The sequence below is a fragment of the Astatotilapia calliptera genome, chromosome 13 (genome assembly GCF_964374335.1).
Source record: "Astatotilapia calliptera chromosome 13, fAstCal68.1, whole genome shotgun sequence".
NCBI classification, from domain to species: Eukaryota; Metazoa; Chordata; class Actinopteri; order Cichliformes; family Cichlidae; genus Astatotilapia; species Astatotilapia calliptera.
This window is the reverse complement of record NC_137434.1, coordinates 631,349-654,816: the sequence shown is the minus strand read 5'-3', so window position 1 is coordinate 654,816 and position 23,468 is coordinate 631,349. Positions and strand designations below refer to the sequence as shown.

The 23,468-nt window shown below is 45.6% G+C and overlaps 1 protein-coding gene across 3 annotated transcripts; it reads right to left on the bottom strand.

Annotated features, from left to right (window-relative positions):
* Positions 1 to 8,877: 8,877 nt before the first annotated feature.
* On the bottom strand, positions 8,878 to 23,438 carry hells (helicase, lymphoid specific). 3 transcript variants are annotated; one of them, XM_026190528.2, is made up of 23 exons: positions 23,111 to 23,438; positions 22,099 to 22,196; positions 21,743 to 21,846; positions 21,361 to 21,483; positions 21,230 to 21,271; positions 21,120 to 21,153; positions 20,143 to 20,204; positions 20,024 to 20,065; positions 19,686 to 19,913; positions 17,528 to 17,710; positions 17,258 to 17,401; positions 16,984 to 17,180; positions 16,379 to 16,472; positions 13,694 to 13,855; positions 12,272 to 12,414; positions 11,957 to 12,101; positions 11,747 to 11,830; positions 10,598 to 10,717; positions 10,314 to 10,430; positions 10,069 to 10,228; positions 9,861 to 9,957; positions 9,693 to 9,769; positions 8,878 to 9,465 (listed from the first exon to the last, which is right to left on the bottom strand). In XM_026190528.2, the coding sequence occupies exons 1-23, from the start codon at positions 23,116 to 23,118 to the stop codon at positions 9,377 to 9,379; spliced, it is 2,553 nt and encodes an 850-aa protein (XP_026046313.1). In that variant the 5' UTR covers positions 23,119 to 23,438; the 3' UTR covers positions 8,878 to 9,376. The 3 variants fall into 3 exon arrangements, with proteins under 3 accessions (XP_026046313.1, XP_026046314.1, XP_080143792.1); XM_026190529.2 differs by having other exon boundaries at positions 20,143 to 20,201; XM_080287666.1 differs by lacking the exon at positions 23,111 to 23,438 and having other exon boundaries at positions 20,143 to 20,201; positions 22,099 to 22,258.
* Positions 23,439 to 23,468: the final 30 nt, after the last annotated feature.

Here is a 23,468-nt window from a genome sequence, read left to right as displayed (position 1 = left end):
CATATTAATAAGCAGCTTGGAATGAGTTTCCATGTCTGGACATGTTAAAAAATGAGATGTTGACATCGACTGAAAACATTTTTCATATATTTTAAAGTGGATCAAAGTTATTTTCCCCACTTAATGTGAGTTTAAAATGAGTCTACTGACGTTTTCCCCAGAATTCTGTGCATATATCTGTAGATCTTTTAATATATCAGTATTTGAATTACTGTACTAAGAAAATTGTAGTGGGTTTTATTAGAGTCAGCTGCGACCTCTTGTGTTTTCTGTATAAATAGAAATCAATTGTGTGCTGTGTCCATTTGAGGTCATTTTAGAATCAAAATGTATGTTATTGTCACAGAGTTGCTGGACTCTCCTTTATTGTAACAGTGAAATAGATGTGAACTGAAAACAGTGCAAATCTACAGTCCAGAGATCAGAATATGAGTTATTCTTCTTTATCTGATTCAGGACTTCTTTGATCTGTAGCAAGCTGAAAACAACATTAGCCACGAGTCTGAGAGGAGGCTTCTGCATGTAACTGCACTCAATGCTTCTTAGATGATTAAACTGGGGATACTGGACACATTGCATCAGCTTGTCAGCATGATCTTTAAATGTCCCTGCTGTTACCTTAAGATAACATGTTTTCAGTTGTAACAGGATGTAAACTACCTGTGTTGATATATATGGAAACGGCAATTTTATTTATGCAGCACACGTGCTAAAACCCGTGTACGTTTACAATGCCTTAAGGCAATGAGAACCACAAAATATAAGTTTAAAAAGCAGAAAAAAGTCAAATAAAAAACACCCACTGAGTGAAGGCCTGTGTAACTAAAAAGGTGTTGAGTGAGCACAGCTTTGACTGATCTCAGGTCAGCAAGCAGCAGGACGTCATCCTTACATCTAATATTGTGATCGAACAGTTAAAAGATGTGAACCTGAAGACCTGAGCTTTAACTTGAAATGCGCTGTAGCTCATTCCAGTATAAAATGCGTTGATGTTGAAAAAAGAATAACAGAAGTACCATTTGTCCAAGCAGAAAAGAAAAACGTAAATGTTGGAATCTGACACTTTTACAAGAGCAGAGGGATCACATCTAACCTGGGAGGAAACATTTCCTGATGGTTGTGGTCTTTTCCAGGATCACATAAGGGCTTACTGTGTGTGCGTCATGTGACATTTCACCCACAGTCACATGATCTCGAGCCATTTTAACACCGGTGGGGGATTTTGGACCTTTGAGTTGGACAGTGCTCTCCTGCATTACGCTACTAACAATGATGAAATCAGATTTGGAGGAATGCTCGTCATCACTTATGCTGGATTTTAGAGATTTGGAGAATAAATATCAGGGAGAGTTTGAATCATTAAGTGTCCCAAACTCGATCTCTTAATTGCATCTGCATCATAGAAATATGTGATCTGTTTGCACAACAGTTACTGAGGACAGAAGGAAAAACTCGTAATAAAAAGCATTTTAATTTGTGCAATATTCCGTCTGTTAATCTCAAATCTAAGGTAAAAAAGGTAAAACTGTTTTGGATCAAATACAAAGAGCCAAGTGTCTCTGTTTAGTCAGACTCACGGATTCTAGAACTGAGGCGTCCCTGTTGTAAATAATATTTGAACATAAGCAATAATAACAGACAAGTTGTTGCTTATGTACTTGCTGTGTAACAGTTGTAAATGGGCACTAAGAGGTTTGTATGTAACGTGCTGTTTCTACAGTGATTTCATTTGTTTTTTGGTTACTTTGGGGTGTTTTTGGACAAATGAGGGCCTTTGAGTTCTTAACCCTCTCAGCACTGAAATAACAGAAATGTTATATTTTTGTTACTAAATATAGTTACATGGGTTACTTGTGTTCAAAATGTTACATTCAGATGATGGAATTCGCTGTTACATACTAACTTTTATCTTTTAGTTCTACATTTGTTCTTTTGTAAAGTGTGAACGACCCAGTGCAGCAGTAAAATGTAAACCGTGGCAAAAGCCTGAGTGTTAATCACATAACTGATGGTTTGAGACAAGGAAGCAGGTATAAGTTATGATTTTAAGACAGTAAATGTTTGATATTGTTAATAGTTTGTTGTCATTAAAAAAATCCTAAAACAATGTTGTTTTATTTCAAGACATTCTGTGGTCTAAATGATACGTACCTGTTCAAACTGAATAAACCTGTTTTGAGGCTGTAAAGCCGCACACAGAGCTGTGCCCTCACATCGTTATCAATGTCAGCTGAAAACCTGCGTGATAAGGATCCTCGTTTATTGTTTGCATCAGGATTTTTATACAAACAAAAGAAAGACCAGGAAGTCTTTGCACATTTTGTTTCCATATTTAGCTGTTTCTGCACAGTCTGTAATGAGCTACAGTTGCAAGCGTAGTTTGAAACCATGGACATAGTTGAATTGAACTGGGAAAAAAATGAATTATTCCACTAAACACCCAATGAGAAGGCGACAGTAACAGTACAATGCTAATATAACAGAAGTACATGCCTCCATAGAGTACATAATGAATTATATTCAGTATTATAAATGTATCAGCAGTTTTTATGTTAACTCAGTTTTGTCTCACTGTACACACTGTATTAGTCTTCTTTGAGAAACAGCTGGAACATCCTGCCTCCACCCTTTTCATGAAATCTTTTAAAGATGTTGGTGTGCTTGTATTAACTGAAACATGTCATCGAAACGAGCTGCTCAGTCACTGCCCTCCAGGATGTGATGATGTCACAGCTGTCTTTAAAATGAAAGACAATGTCTACACGTAAGAATAGACTCTCCCCCCCCTCTCCCCCCCTCCCCTCCTCCCAAACACCTCCCAGTGTCACAGTGGATCAGGTCAGGAGGCAACTGAGGAAGCTTCGCCCCAGAAAGGCAGCAGGCCCAGACAAGGTGTGTCCTAGGATGCTTAAGGCGTGTGCTGCTGAACTTGGGGAGCCGCTACAACGAGTCTTCAACCTCAGTCTGCGACTGGGGAGAGTGCCCGCCCTATGGAAGATATCCTGCATCGTCCCGGTCCCCAAAAGGAACCGGCCCAATGAGCTGAATGACTTCTGACCGGTGGCACTGACGTCACATCTTATGAAGACTCTAGAGCGGCTCTTCCTCAACCTCCTCCGACCACAGGTACAACATGCCCAGGACCCACTACAGTTTGCATACAAGGCGGGTGTCGGAGTGGAGGATGCCATCCTGTACCTCCTGCACAGAGCCCACTCACACCTGGATGGGGGAAAAGGCACGGTCAGGATCCTGTTTCTTGACTTTTCCAGTGCCTTTAATACCATCCGGCCCTGTATGCTTCAGGAAAAACTGAACAGGATGGAGGTGGACCCCTGCCTGGTGGCTTGGATCTCCGACTACCTCACCGACAGACCACAGTACGTCAGGCTGAAGGACATCACGTCTGACACAGTGGTCAGCAGCACAGGAGCACCACAGGGAACTGTGCTGTCCCCTCTTCTCTTCACCCTGTACACCTCTGACTTCTGCTACAACTCTGAATTATGCCATATTCAGAAGTTTGCAGATGACACGGCCATCATGGGGTGTATCTGGGATGATCAGGAAGAGGAGTACAGAAGTCTGGTGAGGAACTTTGTCGCATGGAGTCACACAAACCACCTGCAACTCAACACCTCAAAGACTAAGGAACTGGTTGTGGACTTCGGGAGGTCCAGAGAAGGTCCACTGCCGGTTCAGATAGAGGGGGAGGAGGTAGAGGTGGTCAACAAGTACAAGTACCTCGGGCTGTGGGTGGACAATAAACTGGACTGGTCATGCAACACAGAGCACCTGTATAAAAAAGCCCAAAGCCGACTGTACTTCCTCAGGAGGCTGAGGTCTTTTAACATCTGCAGGAAGCTCCTGAGGATGTTTTACCAGTCGGTGGTTGCTGGAGTACTTTTCTATGCTGTGGTGTGCTGGGGGAGCAGCACAGCAAAGAAGGACTCATCCAGGCTGGAGAAACTGATCAGGAAGGCTAGCTCTGTGGTCGGCATGAAGCTGGACACTCTGGTGACAGTGGCAGAGAAAAGGACATTAAAGAAACTGATGGACATTATGGACAATGCCAGACATCCTCTGCACACGGCCATTAACAACCAGAAGAGTCTGTTCAGTGACAGGTTGCTTCTCCCAAAGACAAGAACTAACAGACTTAAAAACTCCTTTGTCCCACACGCCATCAAACTGTTTAACTCCTCTCTGGAGGGGAGAGGGAGGGGAAACAGGAGGACAAAGGAGGGGGGAACAACTAAGCTGTAGTGCCTCTGCACCTCACTGTACAATACCTTTTGTGCAATACTTTTTGTAAATAGTCAACAGTGCAATAGACCTCAATACTTGAAATGTGCAATTCACTTGTATTATTATTTTTTATTCCTATTTATTCTATTTATCCCCTTCGTATATTTTATTTATATTTGTCTCTGTATTTATATATATGTGTGTGTGTGTGTGTGTGTGTGTGTGTGTGTGTGTGTGTGTGTGTGTGTGTGTGTGTGTGTGTGTGTGTGTGTGTGTGTATTATATATATATATATAACAATTCTGTAACTCTGTAACTTCGGTCGTTGCTGTGCTTTTTTTGGAAATCGAATTTCCCAGAGGAACCCACCCGAGGGATTAATAAAGTTCTATCTAATCTTATCTTATCTTATCTTAGACACTGGGGGAAGTTGTCCTCATCCACAAGGGTACATCTTTCACCATCTTACAATGCTGTGATTGCAGCCTCTCCCCAACTCTCTGTGATGGTACTCATGGCCATCGATCAGTGGTTTTTGATCACTGGCCATGACAAAGTGCTCTGACTTCTCTAAGAGAGTAGAACAGCACTACATAAGAATTGGTCCATTTATCAAAAGTCTAAATTGCGGACCTTCCCTTTTTAAGCTGTTGTGAAACAGTAAAGGTAAAACCTCACTCAAAAGGTTCTTACAGGTTGCTCCAGCCTGAACAACTAAGACATCCTTGATGCCACTAAATCGAACCTGTTAGCTGTCAAGTGCATAGAGGACAGCTGCTAATAATGGGTGTGACTGAGGTGAAAGTTGGGCAGAGGCCCACCCTGGCAGGCATGCCTTAAGAGGAAGCAGGATCAAAATCTGGAGGAATCGAGTATCAGCTGAACCAGGCTTTGCATAGGTTCAAGGTTCAAGGTTCTTTATTTGTCACATGCATAGTTATACAAGTTTAACACACAGTGAAATGTAGCCTGACACGCTCCTCTACATGTGCAAAAAAATTGGGGGGTGGGGGTGTAGAGGAATAACACATACATATATATATATATATATATATATATATACGGAGTTGCAGAAAGGTGCGACAAATAAGGTGCCTAAGAAATACAGCAAGCTGTCCATACCTGAGGCCTTGGAAACTGCCAAGCAAAGACTCACAGCCTTGGCCAGCCGCTTGAGGAGATACACCAGAGAGATAGAAGGCAGGAGAATAAACCAGCTGTTCTCCACAGAACCAGCAAAGGTGTACTCTCAGTGGCAAGGGAACAATAAGAGAACAGCACCACCAAGGCTGGAGACGGAGCAATACTGGAAGAGCATATGGGAGAAGGATGCAACCCATAACGGCAATGCTCAGTGGCTAGAGGATCTGAGGGCAGACCACAGCGACCTCCCTGAACAGGGTCCAGTAACCATCACAGTGGCAGATATCAAAGAAAAGGTCTCCAGTATGAAGAGTTGGACAGCACCAGGGCCCGACATGGTTCACACCTACTGGCTGAAGAAGCTGACTGCACTCCACGAGCGTCTGGCAGCACAAATGAACCAGCTGCTAGTTAACGAAAGACACCCGGAATGGCTAACTGAAGGCCGGACGGTCCTGATCCCCAAGGACCCCAAGAAGGGACCGGTCCCCTCCAACTACCGACCAATAACCTGCCTCAGTACTACATGGAAGCTCCTGTCAGGCATCATATCGGCTAAGATGAACAGGCACATGGGTCAATACATGAGCGGGACACAGAAAGGAATTGGCAAGAATACCAGAGGCGCAAAACACCAGCTACTGGTAGACAGAACAATCAGCCGAGACTGCAAGACCAGACTGACCAACCTGTGCACTGCCTGGATTGATTACAAGAAGGCCTATGACTCAATGCCCCACAGCTGGATACTGGAATGCCTAGAATTGTACAAGATCAATGGGACCCTAAGAGCCTTCATCAGGAACTCAATGGGGATGTGGCGTACAACACTAGAGGCCAACTCCAAGCCCATAGCACAAGTTACCATCAAGTGCGGGATCTACCAAGGAGATGCTCTGTCCCCACTGCTGTTCTGCATAGGCCTGAACCCCCTCAGTGAGATCATTAACAAGACTGGCTACGGATACCGACTGCGGAACGGAGCAGTTGTCAGCCACCTCCTGTACATGGATGACATCAAGCTGTATGCCAAGAGTGAACGAGACATCGATTCACTGATCCACACTACCAGGCTATACAGCAATGACATTGGAATGTTGTTCGGACTGGAGAAGTGTAGTCGGATGGTAACAAAGAGAGGGAAGGTAGTCAGAACTGAGGGGATTGAACTACCAGAAGGCAACATTGCAGACATAGAGGACAGTTACAAGTACCTGGGGATCCCGCAGGCAAATGGGAACCATGAAGAGGCCGCTAGAAAGGCTGCAACCACCAAGTACCTGCAGAGGGTCAGGCAAGTCCTGAGGAGTCAGCTGAATGGTAAGAACAAGATCCGGGCCATCAACACATACGCCCTGCCTGTGATCAGGTACCCTGCTGGGGTAATAAGCTGGCCAAAGGAGGAGATAGAAGCCACTGACATAAAGACAAGAAAGCTCCTTACCATGCATGGAGGGTTTCACCCCAAGTCCAGCACCCTGAGGCTGTACGCTAAGCGGAAGGAAGGGGGCCGGGGACTGGTGAGTGTCAGCACCACAGTCCAGGATGAGACAAGGAACATCCAAGAATACATTGGGAAGATGGCCCCAACTGACCGAGTGCTCAGTGAATACCTCAGGCAGCAGAAACCCAAGAAAGAGGAGGGAGACGAGGAACCATCATGGAAGGACAGGCCCCTGCACGGTATGTACCACCGGCAGATAGAGGAGGTGGCTGATATCCAGAAATCCTACCAGTGGCTGGACAAAGCTGGACTGAAAGACAGCACAGAGGCACTAATCATGGCAGCACAAGAACAAGCTCTGAGCACAAGATCCATAGAGGCTGGGGTCTATCACACCAGGCAAGACCCCAGGTGCAGGCTGTGTAAAGATGCCCCAGAGACAATCCAGCACATAACAGCAGGGTGCAAGATGCTAGCAGGCAAGGCATACATGGAACGCCATAACCAAGTGGCCGGCATAGTGTACAGGAACATCTGTGCCGAGTATAACCTAGAAGTCCCGAGGTCAAAATGGGAGATGCCCCCAAGGGTGGTGGAGAATGACCGAGCTAAGATCCTGTGGGACTTCCAGATACAGACGGACAAAATGGTGGTGGCTAACCAACCGGACATAGTGGTGGTAGACAAACAGAAGAAGACGGCCGTAGTGATCGATGTAGCGGTTCCGAATGACAGCAATATCAGGAAGAAGGAACACGAGAAGCTGGAGAAATACCAAGGGCTCAGAGAAGAGCTCGAGAGGATGTGGAGGGTGAAGGTAACGGTGGTCCCCGTGGTAATCGGAGCACTAGGTGCGGTGACTCCCAAGCTAGGCGAGTGGCTCCAGCAGATCCCGGGAACAACATCGGAGATCTCTGTCCAGAAGAGCGCAGTCCTGGGAACAGCTAAGATACTGCGCAGGACCCTCAAGCTCCCAGGCCTCTGGTAGAGGACCCGAGCTTGAAGGATAAACCGCCGGCAGGGGCGTGCTGGGTGTTTATATATATATATATATATATACACATTGTGCCTTGGTTTAGTGTCTGGAAGAGAGTCCTGTCTCAGTCAATTATAGATGATGTGAGAGGGCGGGTGTGTGTGTTTAGGGCACGGATGGCTTGGGGATAGAAGCTCCTCTTGAGTCTCTCTGTCCTTGCCCGGAAGATGCGGAACCTTCTACCAGATTGCAGAAGTTGGAACAGTTTGTTGCCAGGATGGGACGGGTCCTTCAGTATCTGCTCTAGTCCGGCATCTCCTGGTGTAGGTGTCCTGAAGCGGGGGGAGAGCAATCCTGCAGCAGCGTTCTGCTGTACGGATCACTCTCTGGAGAGCTTTTTGGTCCTTCACACAGCTGTTCCCAAACCACGATGTCATGTTCTGTGTGAGGATGCTCTCCACAGCGCCTGTATAGAAAATCCTGAGGATCTTTGGAGAGACCCTGAACTTCCTCAGTTGTCGTAGGTGATACAGGCGCTGCCTAGCCTTTTTGGTCTGGACCTGAATGTGGGCAGCCCATGTCAGGTCTGAGGAGATCTGGACACCAAGGTACTTGAAGGACTGCACCCTCTCCACTGGAGCTCCATTGATGATAATGGGCTTGTAGTCTCTGCCCATAGTTATTAATACGGTCCATATCAGGGATTAGGGGTGCGTTTAGTCCACTTTGCTTAGGAAGCCTCTGTACCATCAGTAATACTGATGACGTTACTGATAAACACTGCTTGCTGTGTGCAGTGCTGAGACAATGCAGCTACTTTCAGTTCATTTCTGCTACTTTTTACAGCTCCTTTTGTTTACATGACCTCCATAGGACAGGGTTAAAACACATTGTTGTAAACGCGTTGTGTAGCCCAAACAGGGCGCCTGGTTGAAATTCCACATTTGAAGAGAAAAAACATTGAAATAAGCAATTATTTAACACCAAAGCTGCTGAAACTTTACCAACCTCAGTCTGCTACTTACCTGACAGATCAATATCTCAGAGGTTTAACTGACTCGATGCATTTTTTGATTAACAAAAACTTTTAATCAGAAACTGCATGAAAATAAAACAGTAATTAAGTCTCTTTATTTCAAGGCATGAGAACATATCCAACTCCAGCTGCATCAAAGTGTTTTAAGTACAATTCTGGGAATGATGATAAACGGCTTTTAAAAGGAGCCTTAAAGAAAATCGACCCTGGGCACTATTTTGTTAACGAGCAGCAGAGTATCTCAGTGAAATATTTCTCTGTAAAAATCCGCACAGTGACACCAAAGTGTGTGAACTAGCTTGTGGCAGTTTTGTTGGCTCAGCTGGAGAGAATCTGGTTTTGCCTGATGAAGTTAAAAGTTGAACACGCTGGAGTCAGTCCAGTCGTAGAAGGGCCATCATAACAAAAGCAAAAAAACCCTCACTCCTGAGACTACAGGGGAGCACCTTACATACAAAACACAAACTGTACAAACAGCAGTTTCAGGTGTTCAGTGGCTGTAAGTGACATGGCTGCAGCTTTGCTGTTCTCAGCCCAGCGTGATCTCCGATGACTCTTTGGCGTCGATCACTCTGAAGACTCCCACTTTCGCCTTCTTCATGCCGTCCTTTTCTTTGTCTGAAAAATGCACAGAAACTGTCACATTTCTTGTCTCACGAGTTAGTGGTTTTAACAAAAGAGTCGAGTCAGAAGGGCTTCTGTGTCTTGAGCAACACTAAATCCAACTCCCGTGAACTTCACATGTTTTGTGGTTACTGAAAGGACATTGTCGGTGCACTCGTTGTAAAACCAGGCTATGATTGAATCGGGTTTTTTGGTACTGATGAAATGATGCGTTTCCTCACCCAGCAAGTCGCTGCGATCGAGCAGAATCTCCAGGTCCTTGTCACTGATGACCTTCCCTTTCGAAGCTTTAACCTCCCTGAGTGGGACAAACATTACAGCCAAGATTAGCCTTCAGTTACGGTTCCAAGGCTCGTTCACGGTGCTTTGATTCGGAGGTCAGTGCTTACTTCTCAGTGCCTCGAGCTTTGAGCAGCTCCCGCAGCTCATCCAGATCAATGCAGCTTTTATTTGGCTTCAGCTCTGCCTTCCCACCTTTAAATTTGTCTGTGGAGGAAAGACACCATCAACCACATTTCAAAACATTTCAGCACAATGAACTGAAAACTTGGTGCAAGGTGTGAACAGCTGCAATCCCATCACAGTGAAGACACTCACTCTTGTGGATGACCATCTGCTCCAGCTTCCTCTTGGCAGACGCCCTCTCCAGGATCTTCTGGTCGATGGTGTTGGCTGTGACCAGGCGGTACACCACTACTGGTTTTGTCTGTCCTATGCGGTGACAGCGGTCCTGAGCTTGCAGGTCTGCCTGTGGGTTCTTGAGAGATGACAGAAGCATCAAACATGGACTCAATGAGATATGTACAAGAAACAGCTGCTGTAGATTTGTCATCAGCACCAACCCAGTCGCTGTCAAAGATGATGACGGTGTCAGCAGCTGTCAGATTGATTCCCAGTCCTCCTGCTCGGGTGCTCAACAGGAAGATGAACACCTCTGGATCTTTGGAAAACCTGGCCATCTTTCAGAGACCGAGAACGACAAGAATGACTCAACAATCTACTCGGAGAGGCAGTTTGGGTGCTAAACATCTCTGGAGTTGAGAGAATATTGCACCATCAAGTTAAAAACATGTTTTTTATGCAGGAGGTTGTTACCTTTGCAACATGTTCACAATCTACAACTCACGTTTTCGTCTCTCTCAGCATATGACATGCTGCCGTCCAGGCGGCTGTAGTGGAAGCCCCGCAGATAGCAGTAATCCATGAGAATATCCAGGATAGACGTCATCTGACTGAAAATTAGAACCTAAAGAAAAGGGACCAGTGTGGAGAGCAGCACAACATCTGTAAGTGTTTCTCTGAACAAAGGTCACAAACTACTTTGCTGCTATATCTCACACCAGCTCCATAAACTTCCTCTGTTCCTGCTGCTCCATACTCCACATCCTTTTTCTAATATTATCCGATGTCTCCTTTCTGCACATGTCCAAACCATCTAAAACTCGCTTCTCTAATGTCTTCTCCTAATATATTATTTGGAGAGTTGAAGATGCTAAGCTTTCCACTGGGAGTGAGCAGGATGACAGGGTGAGGCGGAGCTGTTTGGAGACAGAAGCAAGGCTGAGATGTGCAGAGAGAGGATGTCAGAGGAGGAGACGAGGAGGCTCATGGATGTGGTGGAAGAAGATAATGCTGAGGTATGACAGAGGAGAGACAGTGGCAGATGAGCTTCACCTTTCACTGTAAAGGTGAAAATGTTATGCAGTCCAATTCATTTTGTGTGATGTTTTGAGAACGTTTTTTAAATGTAGATTTTGATGCAAAACATTTTCATGTAAAGGTTGTAATTCAGTACGTTCAGTAGTTCAGATTACCACAGACGTCAGCGATCACGGTTCTTGTGCATTTTCTGAACTTTGGAAACTAACTACGCCCGTCAGCCCACATTCACTGCAACAGCTCGTTCCAGAGCTCAGGCATCCTGTAACTGAACCACTTCTGCCACAGGTCGCTCTTTGTCACCGTGGCAGAAATTGTGCTCCTGGAGCCAAAACTGTTGCGTCCCTATTTTCACACAGAGCTGGTGCCCCAGTCCTCGTCCAGAGCGTGCCAGCAGCCTTGAAAGGACTGCTCCTGTAATCTTCACTAAATACGTCCCATTCCTGCCTGTGTCCTCAGAGTTACTTTGTGTCTAAACTGCTGACTTTAGCGTTTAATAGGTTCATGAATATGTTGCACTTTTTTAACAGACATTTCCTGTTTGTAGCACAACCTTCTTCCTTTCACACACTTCTGTCCCAGCTCTGCATCACATGCAGCTCTGCGTTCGTTTCACCTTATGACCTCTTCTCTTCAGCGCTGGCAGCAGCCTGTCCAGTATGAGAAACTTCCCAGAGCTCTGCACCAGCTGCTCATCGATCTGCAGGAAGATTGGGGTGAACATGTTATCCAAGCACGAGCCTTTTCTTCATCGAGCTTATTCTATTTAACTGTAAAACACTGAGTTGAACTGTTGGTGCTTCTAAATGAGCACAGGCAGCGTTACCTTGAACTCCCCTGTGGCGGGGTCGAGCGGGTACTCCACCAGGTACGGGTGGTTACAGCATCTCTTTAACAGCATGAGGATGTTCTGCAGCTTCAGGCTGACCTGAGCGTCCAGCGGGCTCTGGACATCCAGCACTGGATGGGAGCTGAAGCAGAGCGGAGGACAAAAGATGTGAGCAAACGTCTGTCAAAGGAGGATTTGTTACCTTGTGGTGGGGATAACAGGCAGATGACTCCAAATGAAACTAAATAACGCTGAACATGGTAACATTGTTTTTCCTCTCCTGTCACAGTAGCTGCTTGGAGGCGGTCTCACCTCGGCTCCAGCTCCTTGCGAACCCTCTCCAGATATTTCTCCAGGTCATATGGAGCGTCTGTATCCGTTTCCTTGTAGTCCACTACCTTCCGGCTGCGCCGCTTCGGCCTGCCGCTGGATGTCAGGGCTACAGGCGCCTCTGTCTAAGTACACCAGGAGAACCAACAACTTTCACCACTCGGTTTTCACCTTAGGATCACACTCAAACCAGAAATGATGAGTCCACCACAGTCTTGTTCTTGGGAAGGTCAAAGCTACAGCCAGTGGGCCAGTGTTTTATATTAGACATGGAGGGGTCTATGATGACACACAGGGGTCACAAGGTCACGGTTCTCACAGGGTTTCAGCTGTTAGCTATATTCTGACAAGCAGGCATGTTCGAGTGACTCATTTCCTGGTTTGTTAATGTTTTTTAAGAAAATGACACTAATCAGCAGATACTCAAGCATAATGATATGGAAACGCCACGAGCTGACCTGGACGTGTGCTGTCCAATAACGAGGGTATCACTGCATACCCCAAGCCTAAACCTCTAACACAGGGGTCACAACCTTTAACCCCCAAAGAGCCACTTGGACCCGGCTTCCACGCAAACAAAAACACTGTGAGCCGCCCCCTCATATCACCTTTGTACTTTTGGAGCCTTGACCTGACTTTTAAAAAGCTCTATGCTGCTAAAAAAAAATAGCATAAATATGTATTTTACCTGGTTAATGTGTGTGGCGGGGCGTGGTCTGCAGCGCCGCTGCAGGGGGGGCGGACGCACCTGAGCGGCACCCACAATCACAAGTCTGTGCTCTCCCTGCTGTTGTGTCGGGCTGTGAGCTGCAAAGCTACAGTCGGCTGTGTGCACAGCAGCCGTGTGTGAAAAGCGGTCGATAAAGAGATGCTGAAAAACGCGTTCATGCAAACATCGTCGGGTCTGCCGTGATATGTTTACAACGGGACTTCTGCTCCTGAACCTCTGCGCACAGCGTCTGCAGGTCGGGGCTGTACGAGTCACTTTCATCTTTACAGGACTGTAAGCTGTCGTCTGTGAGGCGTGAGCGTGTTTGTTTTTAACACAGTTCACGGTGGAGAACAGCTGCTGACATAATGTGGATCCCAAGATCCATAACTGGCCTACCTGGGGTCGAAAGTCTCGATAAATGCACGGCGTTTCGGCGGCTACGCCGGCTTCCACGAGTGTGACGCTTATTTTGAGTGATGAAAAAATAATAGAATATAAATTTTTATATTTCAATATCACAATAATCTTCCAATGTAGAACTACAAGTTAAAAAAAGAACTAAACACAAATAAAATACACTTCAGCTAAACACTTCTCATTTATTTTACCCAAACCACGCGGGGCCGCAGTATAAGGACCAAAGAGTTGCCGACTCCTGCTCTAATGTGCTCCCAGCTCTGGCTCTTTGTTACCTTTTCCTGGCCCAGCATCTTGGCAATGGTCTTGTTGACTACAGCAGTGTAGAAAGCCTCCTGCTTGGCTGTCAGAGGAGCGTACACAATGATCTCCTTTTTAGGAGGAACCTCCAGCGTCACATCTGACTTCAGCCTCCTCAGCAGGAATGGAGTCAGAATCTGAAACAACAGATAACCTTCAATAACACTTACTTCTGCTTACCTGCAGTGTCTATACACAGACAACTGATAGCTAATGTTTTAAAGATCATTTATAATATCTATATATAATGTAGGGCAGCAATTATTGATCTATATAAATAAAAAGAGAAGAATTTGTATTGGTGGGAAGAACTAAATATTCAAGAGAAAAAACAAAACAGGTCTTTCAAAATAAACTGTTTTAGAAATGTTGTCACAGCTCGTCCACAGCTACAGTGGGGCAAAAAAGTATTTAGTCAGCCACCGATTGTGCAAGTTCCCCCACCTAAAATGATGACAGAGGTCAGTAATTTGCACCAGAGGTACACTTCAACTGTGAGAGACAGAATGTGAAAAAAAATCCATGAATCCACATGGTAGGATTTGTAAAGAATTTATTGGTAAATCAGGGTGGAAAATAAGTATTTGGTCAATAACAAAAATACAACTCAATACTTTGTAACATAACCTTTGTTGGCAATAACAGAGGTCAAACGTTTACTATAGGTCTTTACCAGGTTTGCACACACAGTAGCTGGTATTTTGGCCCATTCCTCCTGCAGATCTTCTCGAGAGCAGTGATGTTTTGGGGCTGTCGCCGAGCAACACGGACTTTCAACTCCCGCCACAGATTTTCTATGGGGTTGAGGTCTGGAGACTGGCTAGGCCACTCCAGGACTTTCAAATGCTTCTTACGGAGCCACTCCTTTGTTGCCCGGGCGGTGTGTTTTGGATCATTGTCATGTTGGAAGACCCAGCCTGGTTTCATCTTCAAAGTTCTCACTGATGGAAGGTGGTTTTGGCTCAAAATCTCACGATACATGGCCCCATTCATTCTGTCCTTAACACGGATCAGTCGTCCTGTCCCCTTGGCAGAAAAACAGCCCCATAGCATGATGTTTCCACCCCCATGCTTCACAGTAGGTGTGGTGTTCTTGGGATGCAACTCAGTATTCTTCTTCCTCCAAACACGACGAGTTGAGTTTATACCAAAAAGTTCTACTTTGGTTTCATCTGACCACATGACATTCTCCCAATCCTCTGCTGTATCATCCATGTGCTCTCTGGCAAACTTCAGACGGGCCTGGACATGCACTGGCTTCAGCAGCGGAACACGTCTGGCACTGCGGGATTTGATTCCCTGCCGTTGTAGTGTGTTACTGATGGTGACCTTTGTTACTTTGGTCCCAGCTCTCTGCAGGTCATTCACCAGGTCCCCCCGTGTGGTTCTGGGATCTTTGCTCACCGTTCTCATGATCATTTTGACCCCACGGGATGAGATCTTGCGTGGAGCCCCAGATCGAGGGAGATTATCAGTGGTCTTGTATGTCTTCCATTTTCTGATGATTGCTCCCACAGTTGATTTTTTCACACCAAGCTGCTTGCCTATTGTAGATTCACTCTTCCCAGTCTGGTGCAGGTCTACAATACTTTTGCTGGTGTCCTTCGAAAGCTCTTTGGTCTTGGCCATGGCGGAGTTTGGAGTCTGACTGTTTGAGGCTGTGGACAGGTGTCTTTTATACAGATGATGAGTTCAAACAGGTGCCATTCATACAGGTAACGAGTGGGGGACAGAAAAGCTTCTTACAGAAGACGTTACAGGTCTGTGAGAGCCAGAGATTTTCCATGTTTGAGGTGACCAAATACTTATTTTCCACCCTAATTTACGAATAAATTCTTTACAAATCCTACCATGTGGATTCATGGATTTTTTTTTCACATTCTGTCTCTCACAGTTGAAGTGTACCTCTGGTGCAAATTACTGACCTCTGTCATCATTTTAGGTGGGGGAACTTGCACAATCGGTGGCTGACTAAATACTTTTTTGCCCCACTGTAAATCCTGAGGTGATCTACAAATACGATGTCAACAGACTGCATCCCACCTATTGGTTAGTCACTTGAGTCATGAGAAGATCTCCTTCTGCTGTGGCTAAAGCAGAAGCAGACTGGGTCAATGACCACATGAAACCATGACAGGCCCAGCCGGTGGTGGGCCGGCCTCGGATGAGGGTATATGGTGATAAATGTCCTGGGGTCCACAACTGACGATGTGCTGTACTGCTGGTAAAAGGCAGATCATGGCCGTGCTCGACGGACTGAAGAGTCACGTCAGGTTGAAAACCCTGAATTAGCTCGAGTGCTACCCACTGAAGAGCTGTGCTAACTGTTTCAGGGATTGCAAACTCTATGGCCCAGCTAAGTAATGGATGGATGTAAGATTAAGATTATTGCTTATGCCTTTGAACAACTGGATATGCTTCAGCTTCATGCTACATTTCCTTATTAAAAACTTAAACATCCAGGCAAACCTGCTGCTCGTTAGCAGACAAAACCTTAAATTTAACACTGGACTTAAAGGCACCAAATTTACCTCCAACTTATCACAGGAACCAAATGTTTCTTGGTAGCCAAGTTTAAGCTTTCTTAACTGTGGTTATGTTCTCAGTATCTCTGCAGATGACGTTTAGCAGCGTCACAGACGGCCGCGATGATGACTGACCTGGTGCAGCATACTCAGGATGTTCTGCTCACGTTCAGCGACCACCATACTGTCGACCTCACCGAGGGTGTTAATGTCGAACCACGACTCAAAGCTGTGAGGCAAACATGTCAGAGATCAAAGCCGAGCAATCAGAAGCATCGAGCACAGATATCAGCTGTGTCTGGTGTTCAGATACACTGTAACAAATCAGCTTCTATTTTGGTAACACAATAAGTCGCGAACTTCTTTTCTTGAATTTGCTTCATAAGCAGTCTTGAGGAATATTGTGGAATTTTCCTTTAGGCATCAAGTGCTTTTTAAACCATCTCCACTCCGGTCCCTGCACCGGACTCTTTTCAAACGTTACTTTCACTTTGTTACCAGTCTGCTGTTCAGCTTTCTTTAGTGGACACAACACTTTCACACTGACAGGATGGTTCCCAAACAAACTTGGCATATATACAATGATGCTCACAACCTTGCCCAGTTTTTGTTAACTGGGATGTTAAACACAGTTATGCCTGTGAAGTCCTGCTTCTCCCCCACAGACACATTTCTGTGCACATCACAGTAGATGATTGGCTGTCATTGAAAGCAGCAAAACAAAGCAGAAAAAACATCACCTTTTGAGGTCATCAAAGACCTCCGGCAGGAGGAAGTTAAGCAGGGACCAGAGCTCAGCCAAGTTGTTCTGCAGCGGTGTGCCTGTCAGCAGCAGCTTGTTGTCAGTGGGCAGCATCTTCAGCTCCCGCACCAGCCGACAGTTAAGGTTCTTGATCCTGTGGCCTTCGTCCACTATTAGGTACTTCCACTGGAAGCGCTGTTGCAGAACACAGACACAAGCCAAGTTATTATCCAAAACTCCCTCTGCCATTTAAGAAGCAGCAGGGATCGTACCTGTAACAACTTCCTGTCAATCATGGAGATCTCAAAGGAGGTGATGACTACAGGGCACATGCTGAGAGGCCCCTGAGGCCGGCAGATCTGTTTCAGCAGCTCGGTCCTCTCTGGCTGAGAGCCATGGTAAAGCAGCACAGACACCTAGCACAAACAAGACTCAGTGTCAGCTAGTGCCATTCACCGCTGACACCTTTCTAGGTTTTCATTTCTATTCGTAAGTCAGACTTTGTGTTTCAGGGTCAGACGCTGAGCAGCTTGCTGTCTGACCTCTGGTGTGAAGCGTTTGAATTCATTGATCCAGTTGGGCAGAGTGGAGAGAGGAGCCACCACCAAGAAGGGGCCTAGCACTTTCTTCTCTATCATCATGGCAATGTGACCGATGCACTGGATGGTCTTTCCCAGGCCCATCTCATCAGCCAGGATCCCGTTGATGCCGTTCTCCCACAACATCTGACAGCAGAGGAACAACACAGACTGATGAGACAGTAAACACTGAGATTTTCAGTCCGTTTTCAAAAGCACTCGCCTGGATGAGAATAGTGTAAGTAAGTAAGTAAGTAAAACTTTATTTATATAGCACCTTTCAAGATAAAAATCACAAAGTGCTTCACAGAAGCTAAAACCTAAAAATAAAAATCAACTAAAAGCAAGTTTAAAAAGAAGAGTTTTTAGCTGTTTTTTAAAAGTGACCACTGAGTCCACAGATCTCAGGCTCAAAGGGAGAGAGTTCCACAATCTGGGGGCCACAGTTACAAAAGCTTTGTCGCCTTTTGTTTTCAGCCTCGTGTGCTGGACAGCAAGCAAGCCCTGGTCACATGACCTCAGGGACCTGCTGGGAATGTATGGATGCAAAAGTTCACTTATATATGTTGGTGCTTGTCCATGCAGAGCCCTGAAAGTCAAGGTCAAAACCTTAAACTGGATCCTGAATTTAACGGGGAGCCAGTGCAGCTGAATCAGCAGGGGTGTGACATGGGAAAACTTGGAGGACTTGGTCAGAAGCTTTGCAGCAGCGTTCTGAACAACTTGCAGACGATCCAAAGAGGCTTTACATAAACAAGTAAACAAAGAATTACAGTAGTCCAGACGAGATGAAACAAATGCATGAATGACAATTTCTAATTCGGAGCGCGATACAATGGGACTCAGCTTAGCAATGTTTCTCAAATGATAAAAACAGGAGCGAACCAAAGATTTTACATGGGCATCCAAAGTCAGAGCTGAGTCAATACTAACACCAAGGCTCCTGATAGATGGACCCAAGTTTTCCATAACACTAGGTACAAAAGTTTTAGGAGCACAAACAAGAACTTCAGTCTTCTCCTCATTTAGTTGAAGAAAGTTTCCAGCCATCCAACATCTAATGGAGTCTATGCACTTGTGCAGCTAACTGGTGAACTTATGGTTTAGGGAAACTGTGTGACCCATCTGTTCAGACGCTTCATTGTGACGCATGTTACTGCAGGTGAACTCTGCACAAGGTTCCTCGTGTCTCTCTTCTGACACGTGTGTAGCAGCCCTTCTTTTGTCAAAACAGATATTTTGTAAATCATTGTTTTTCTCAGAGGAGTGGCCATTAAAAATACTGGGGTCAAGGTCATTGAGATGTTTGAGTAGATACGTCTGTGACGAAACGCCGCTTCATTTTGAAGTTTTCATATTCACAAACTTGGGCCCACGTTGCTTGGCAGCCACCCGCCCAGCAGGGTGATGACGCCCATCAGCCTTTTACGACTGAGGGGTAGAACAATCCTTCCTGGTCCTGCGGCATATTGGTGGCACGGACGCGCGCAACTCGTCATCTAGCCGACTAACCGTCGTCATTGTCACGCGTCAGTACCACACTTCTAATCGTTAACACTTTGATTGATGGGCCTCAGCTGCTGTTTTGGGGCATCTGTGTGTCTGCCTCTGTCAGCTCCAGTCCCTAACTGCTACGTTATTGTGGTCTAGAGCAGCGGTCCCCAACCCCCGGGCCACAGACTGGTCCCAGTCCGTGAGTCGTTCGGTACGGGGCCGCGAAAGTTGAGGCTCAGGTTGGAAATTTATGGTTTGCAAGGTTTTTATCGTTTACTCGGTTTCCCTGGGTCTTTTCCCGTGTTGTAGTTATGCGTCTTATTTTGAAAGACACGTTTACACGTTACCATAGCAACCAGAGCTGGCCGTTACTCTCAATGTTGGTGCATTTCAGGAGGACGCTGCTAATAAAGTTACACAGTGAATTCACGTTTAGTTTGTGTCTCGGTCGTATCGTTTTATTTTGTTGTTTTTATCCGCCACACCTTAAAGGCCGGTCAGTGACATTCAACCGTCCGTGGAGCGAGAAAGGTTGGGCACCGCTGATCTAGGCGTCATTTGTTGTGCCGAGGATCACATACAAAAGACAATCTGCTCGCACAATGCCATTTGGTGCATCTCCTCTTACCCTCAGCCACTCGATGCCTTCGATCTGGTACCACCTCATGACGCCTCCAGTGAAGAGCTGTGGTTGCTGAACAGGAACTGGCTGCCCGTTCACCTTCCTATGAGGATGCAGGAGGTGCTTAGCGTTGTCGCGCACCGTCTCTGACAGCCGGTTCTTTATATCTTGGTTGGAATCGCTCATCTTCTCAATATCCTCAGCTTCTAGTTTCTTCTGGGCAGGTGCCGCTTCCTGGAATCAGATATGACATGCATGTGTGTGGCACAGTTGTACGCTGGATTCATCATGTGCAAACACTTCTTTTGCTTTTCAACCACGGCGGGGAAAAACAGTCTCCCTACCACTTCTTCCACTTTCGCTTTCTTTGCCTGCGACATAATTTCCTGAAAGAGAAACATGAGAGAAGATGAAGATAAACAGATAAAAGTTAAAGCTGCACACAAACTAAAGTGAGACTTACTTCTTTTGACATCACATCTGCTATTTTATAGTCTTCATCTCTTCTCCTTTTCTTCTTCTCTGCTTTGACAGAAATACAGTCACGTCATTAGGACCGTAGATACTCACCAACCACTTCATTAGGTACACATGTTCAACTGCTTGTAAACCACACATCTCATCTGCCAGTCGCACAGCAGCACCTCAGTGCACTTAGACAATGTGGTGACGTATGTGACTTTGAATGTGGAACGGCTAAATAATGCAGATCTCCTGGGATTTTACCTCACAACCATCTCAAGGGTTAAAAAGACAGGTAAGAAAAAAAACACCTGCTACCTTAAAGCTAAAGACCAGACCAGCATGTCAAACCTTGAAGCAGCAGCAAAGAACACACTTCTTGCCCACCAAAAACAGGAAACTCAGACTACAATTTGCATGGGCTCACCAAACACCAACACAAGATGGAAAAGCATTGCTTGGTCTGCTAAGTCTCAATATCTGCTGCCACATTTGAATGGCAGGGTTGGCATAGAGATACATGAAGGCCCCATCCTCACTTCTATTAACGGTTTAGGTTGGTTGTGGTGACGTAGCAGAGGCGGGGCCATCTTCTTGACACATCCCTCTGTCCCCACTCATTTAAAATGCCCAGCCTGAGTATTGTGGATGACCACATCCACGCCTTTATGTACACAGTGTACCCACAGTGTGATTAAACTGAGATGCCACATGACAGAAGTTCACTGCACTCAGATCGTCACCAATCTTTGGGTTGAGGGGGACCGAGAGAGCTGCCTCGTGGATACGCAGCCATCAAAGCTGCAAACTGTGTGATGGCCAGTATGTATGTTTCCTGTGCCTCATATGACAGAAAGCAACACGGGTCCCAGTACTAGCAAGGTGTACCTAATAAAGTGTCCACAGAGTGTAAATGCTACTAAACAACTGACATTTGAGCTCCATACTGCAAGTTGAAATATTAGCATACTGGCCCACCTTTGACAGCTTCTGGACCACTGGCATTTTGCATCTAGAAGGAAACAAACTGCCGTGAGTACGGCTGAAAACACGACTGTAACTGTGAATGATGACAGTAAATCTATCACCTTCTTGGCCTTCTTCTCAAGTTTCTCCTTCCCGAGTCTCTCCTGAGATAATCATTAGCAGAGCAGAAGTGACGTGTTAGCCTTGAGTGGACAGGTGCAAACAGCCTGTACGTCCACATTTGACACCATACCTCATTCTGTTGTTGCTCCATCTTTGTCAGCAGGAACTTAGAATAGATGTTGCTCTTCTGAAGCAAATGCTGGAGCCTCTTGAACCGCATGTCATGCGAGTCCCTCTCCCAAGACTCCCTGGCCTTATGGGAAAAGTTGAAAGCAATTACATTAACATGAGTGGGCTCGAAAGCATCCAGAACATCAGTGATGTAGAAACATTTCAATTGTGGCTCATCATCACATGAACCGGTGAGCTACAGACACACATCTATACGCCTTTTACTCCCTAAAATCTGTACCAGCCACACAAAAAACCAACTAAAACTAATGATGAGTTTAATAATGAGAAGCTTTTAATGTCAAAATACAACTCCCACCTTGAGAAATTAAACAGCATACCTTCTTCATCATCTCCTCCTCTTTCCTCTCGCCTTGCTCCATTAGCTTCTTCTCTTCTTCCTCCATTTCCTTAGTAATCACCACTTCAGCTGTCATACTCTCATCTTAAAAACAACCACAACATTGACACCACCTGAACACGACTATGCGCACAGCATCTTTTCAGTAACACAAGTTACTATAAGGTAATTAGCATTTACTAGTTAATGAGCATGTGACACGGAGCCCTGTTCCTAATGAACTGGCCTCATCTCATCAGTGTCATCTGAGATTTAAGCAGCAGGACAGTAAAACACATCCTTCATTAAACCAGCGTCTATCTCAGCTTCCTTTGCAACATCAAAAGCGGACCTCACCTGCAGTAGCACCAGTTTCAATGGCTGTGCCCAGCGGCTCCTCAGACTCGTCAGGTTTGGGGCAGTGAGGGGAGACACTTCGAGTTTCTTCTTTTAGGCTATCAGCAGAACAATGAAATCTACTCAGTAAAACTTTTCCTGCCATCTTTACAGAGGTGAGTAAACGCCATTTAGACCTTTCCTAGGCCCTGTAACCCAGGTGAAATGATACATTTGATTTGAAGGGATGAAGTACAACATGAGCATTTCAATACTCTGCATATAACATACTAAGCTCACAAAAGTGAATGTAGATACTTACCATACAGGGTGCAGTTTCAGACAGTTTCAATCTGAAACTTCATAATCAGTGAACATCTGTGACTCAGAATACTGCAAATCATTGTTAGTCCTTCTGGTTAATTAATGGTGATAAAGAAAGGAACAGAAAAAGGATGCATTTATTGTCTGGGTGGGAGTTGGGCACACGGTGACCTTGGTAAACGGGCATTGAAGCTTTACAGGGAAAAAAGGATACCTTATCGGAAATTGTAATTATTATGTTAGGAATGGGGAGACTCAGGGCTGCAGTATTATAGCGGCTACCCTGCCGCCTTTGCGTTCACCTGTACAGGTGTTTGAGCCAAGTTATTACAGTGCACTTGTGCTCCACGCGTCACACGTGTCGCGCACCCCTCCCCTCCAGTTTTGTTACCGGCGCGTTGCGCCGCAGCTGGATTTAAGTCACGAGTGTACAATCGTGTCGGTTTTAATGATACTCCAGCACAGGAGCTCGGAAACATACACTTATACAGAAGCACATGTTGGCGCAGGTGAAAACTTTAGTGTTTGTGAGAAAAAAACACTGGACAAAGTCTTGTCTTCCGGTCTTGTATTCTCCTGAAAAACGCTGAGTGGCGACACCTAGCGACGGATATCGTTCAGGGCAATACTGCAGCGGCTTCCTGCACCGTAAATACAAGTTTCTGTGAAACATGGTTGCTGCGGTGAGCGAAGCGATCATTACACTTACCAGCTCATTGTTGTTGGCAGCGAAGCAGACAGTCCAACTAATGCGGGTTGTTCCAGCTGTCTATGAAGCTTTTCAAAGCGTTTCGTTTCTGCTCAAAACAGCGGAGCCTCGTCAATTATACAAGCAAGTTATCCAAACAGTCATACAACTCACTCTACCCAAGAGACTGCTTGTATTTATGATAGCTGTGCAATGTCGGAGTAGTATGTCCGAAAATGTTCCTTTCTCTAAAACGTGAAAAAACATTCAACGAAAAGAGTTTGACGTTAGTACTCTGCAGCCCGAATGACGCGTTGTTGTTAAGCAGAGAGAAATGTGAAACGTGCTTCCGACAACAGCCCTTCAAACAAAAAGTGCG

Coding starts and splice junctions, on each gene's coding strand:
- hells (XM_080287666.1), bottom strand. CDS start 22,243: ATGGCAGGAAAAGTTTTACTGAGTAGATTTCATTGTTCTGCTGATAGC. Junction 12,415..13,693: donor AGATGCTGGGCCAGGAAAAG/GTAACAAAGAGC, acceptor TGGTGTACTTAG/ACAGAGGCGCCTGTAGCCCT. Junction 10,431..10,597: donor ATGCTGAGAGAGACGAAAAC/GTGAGTTGTAGA, acceptor GGTCTCTGAAAG/ATGGCCAGGTTTTCCAAAGA.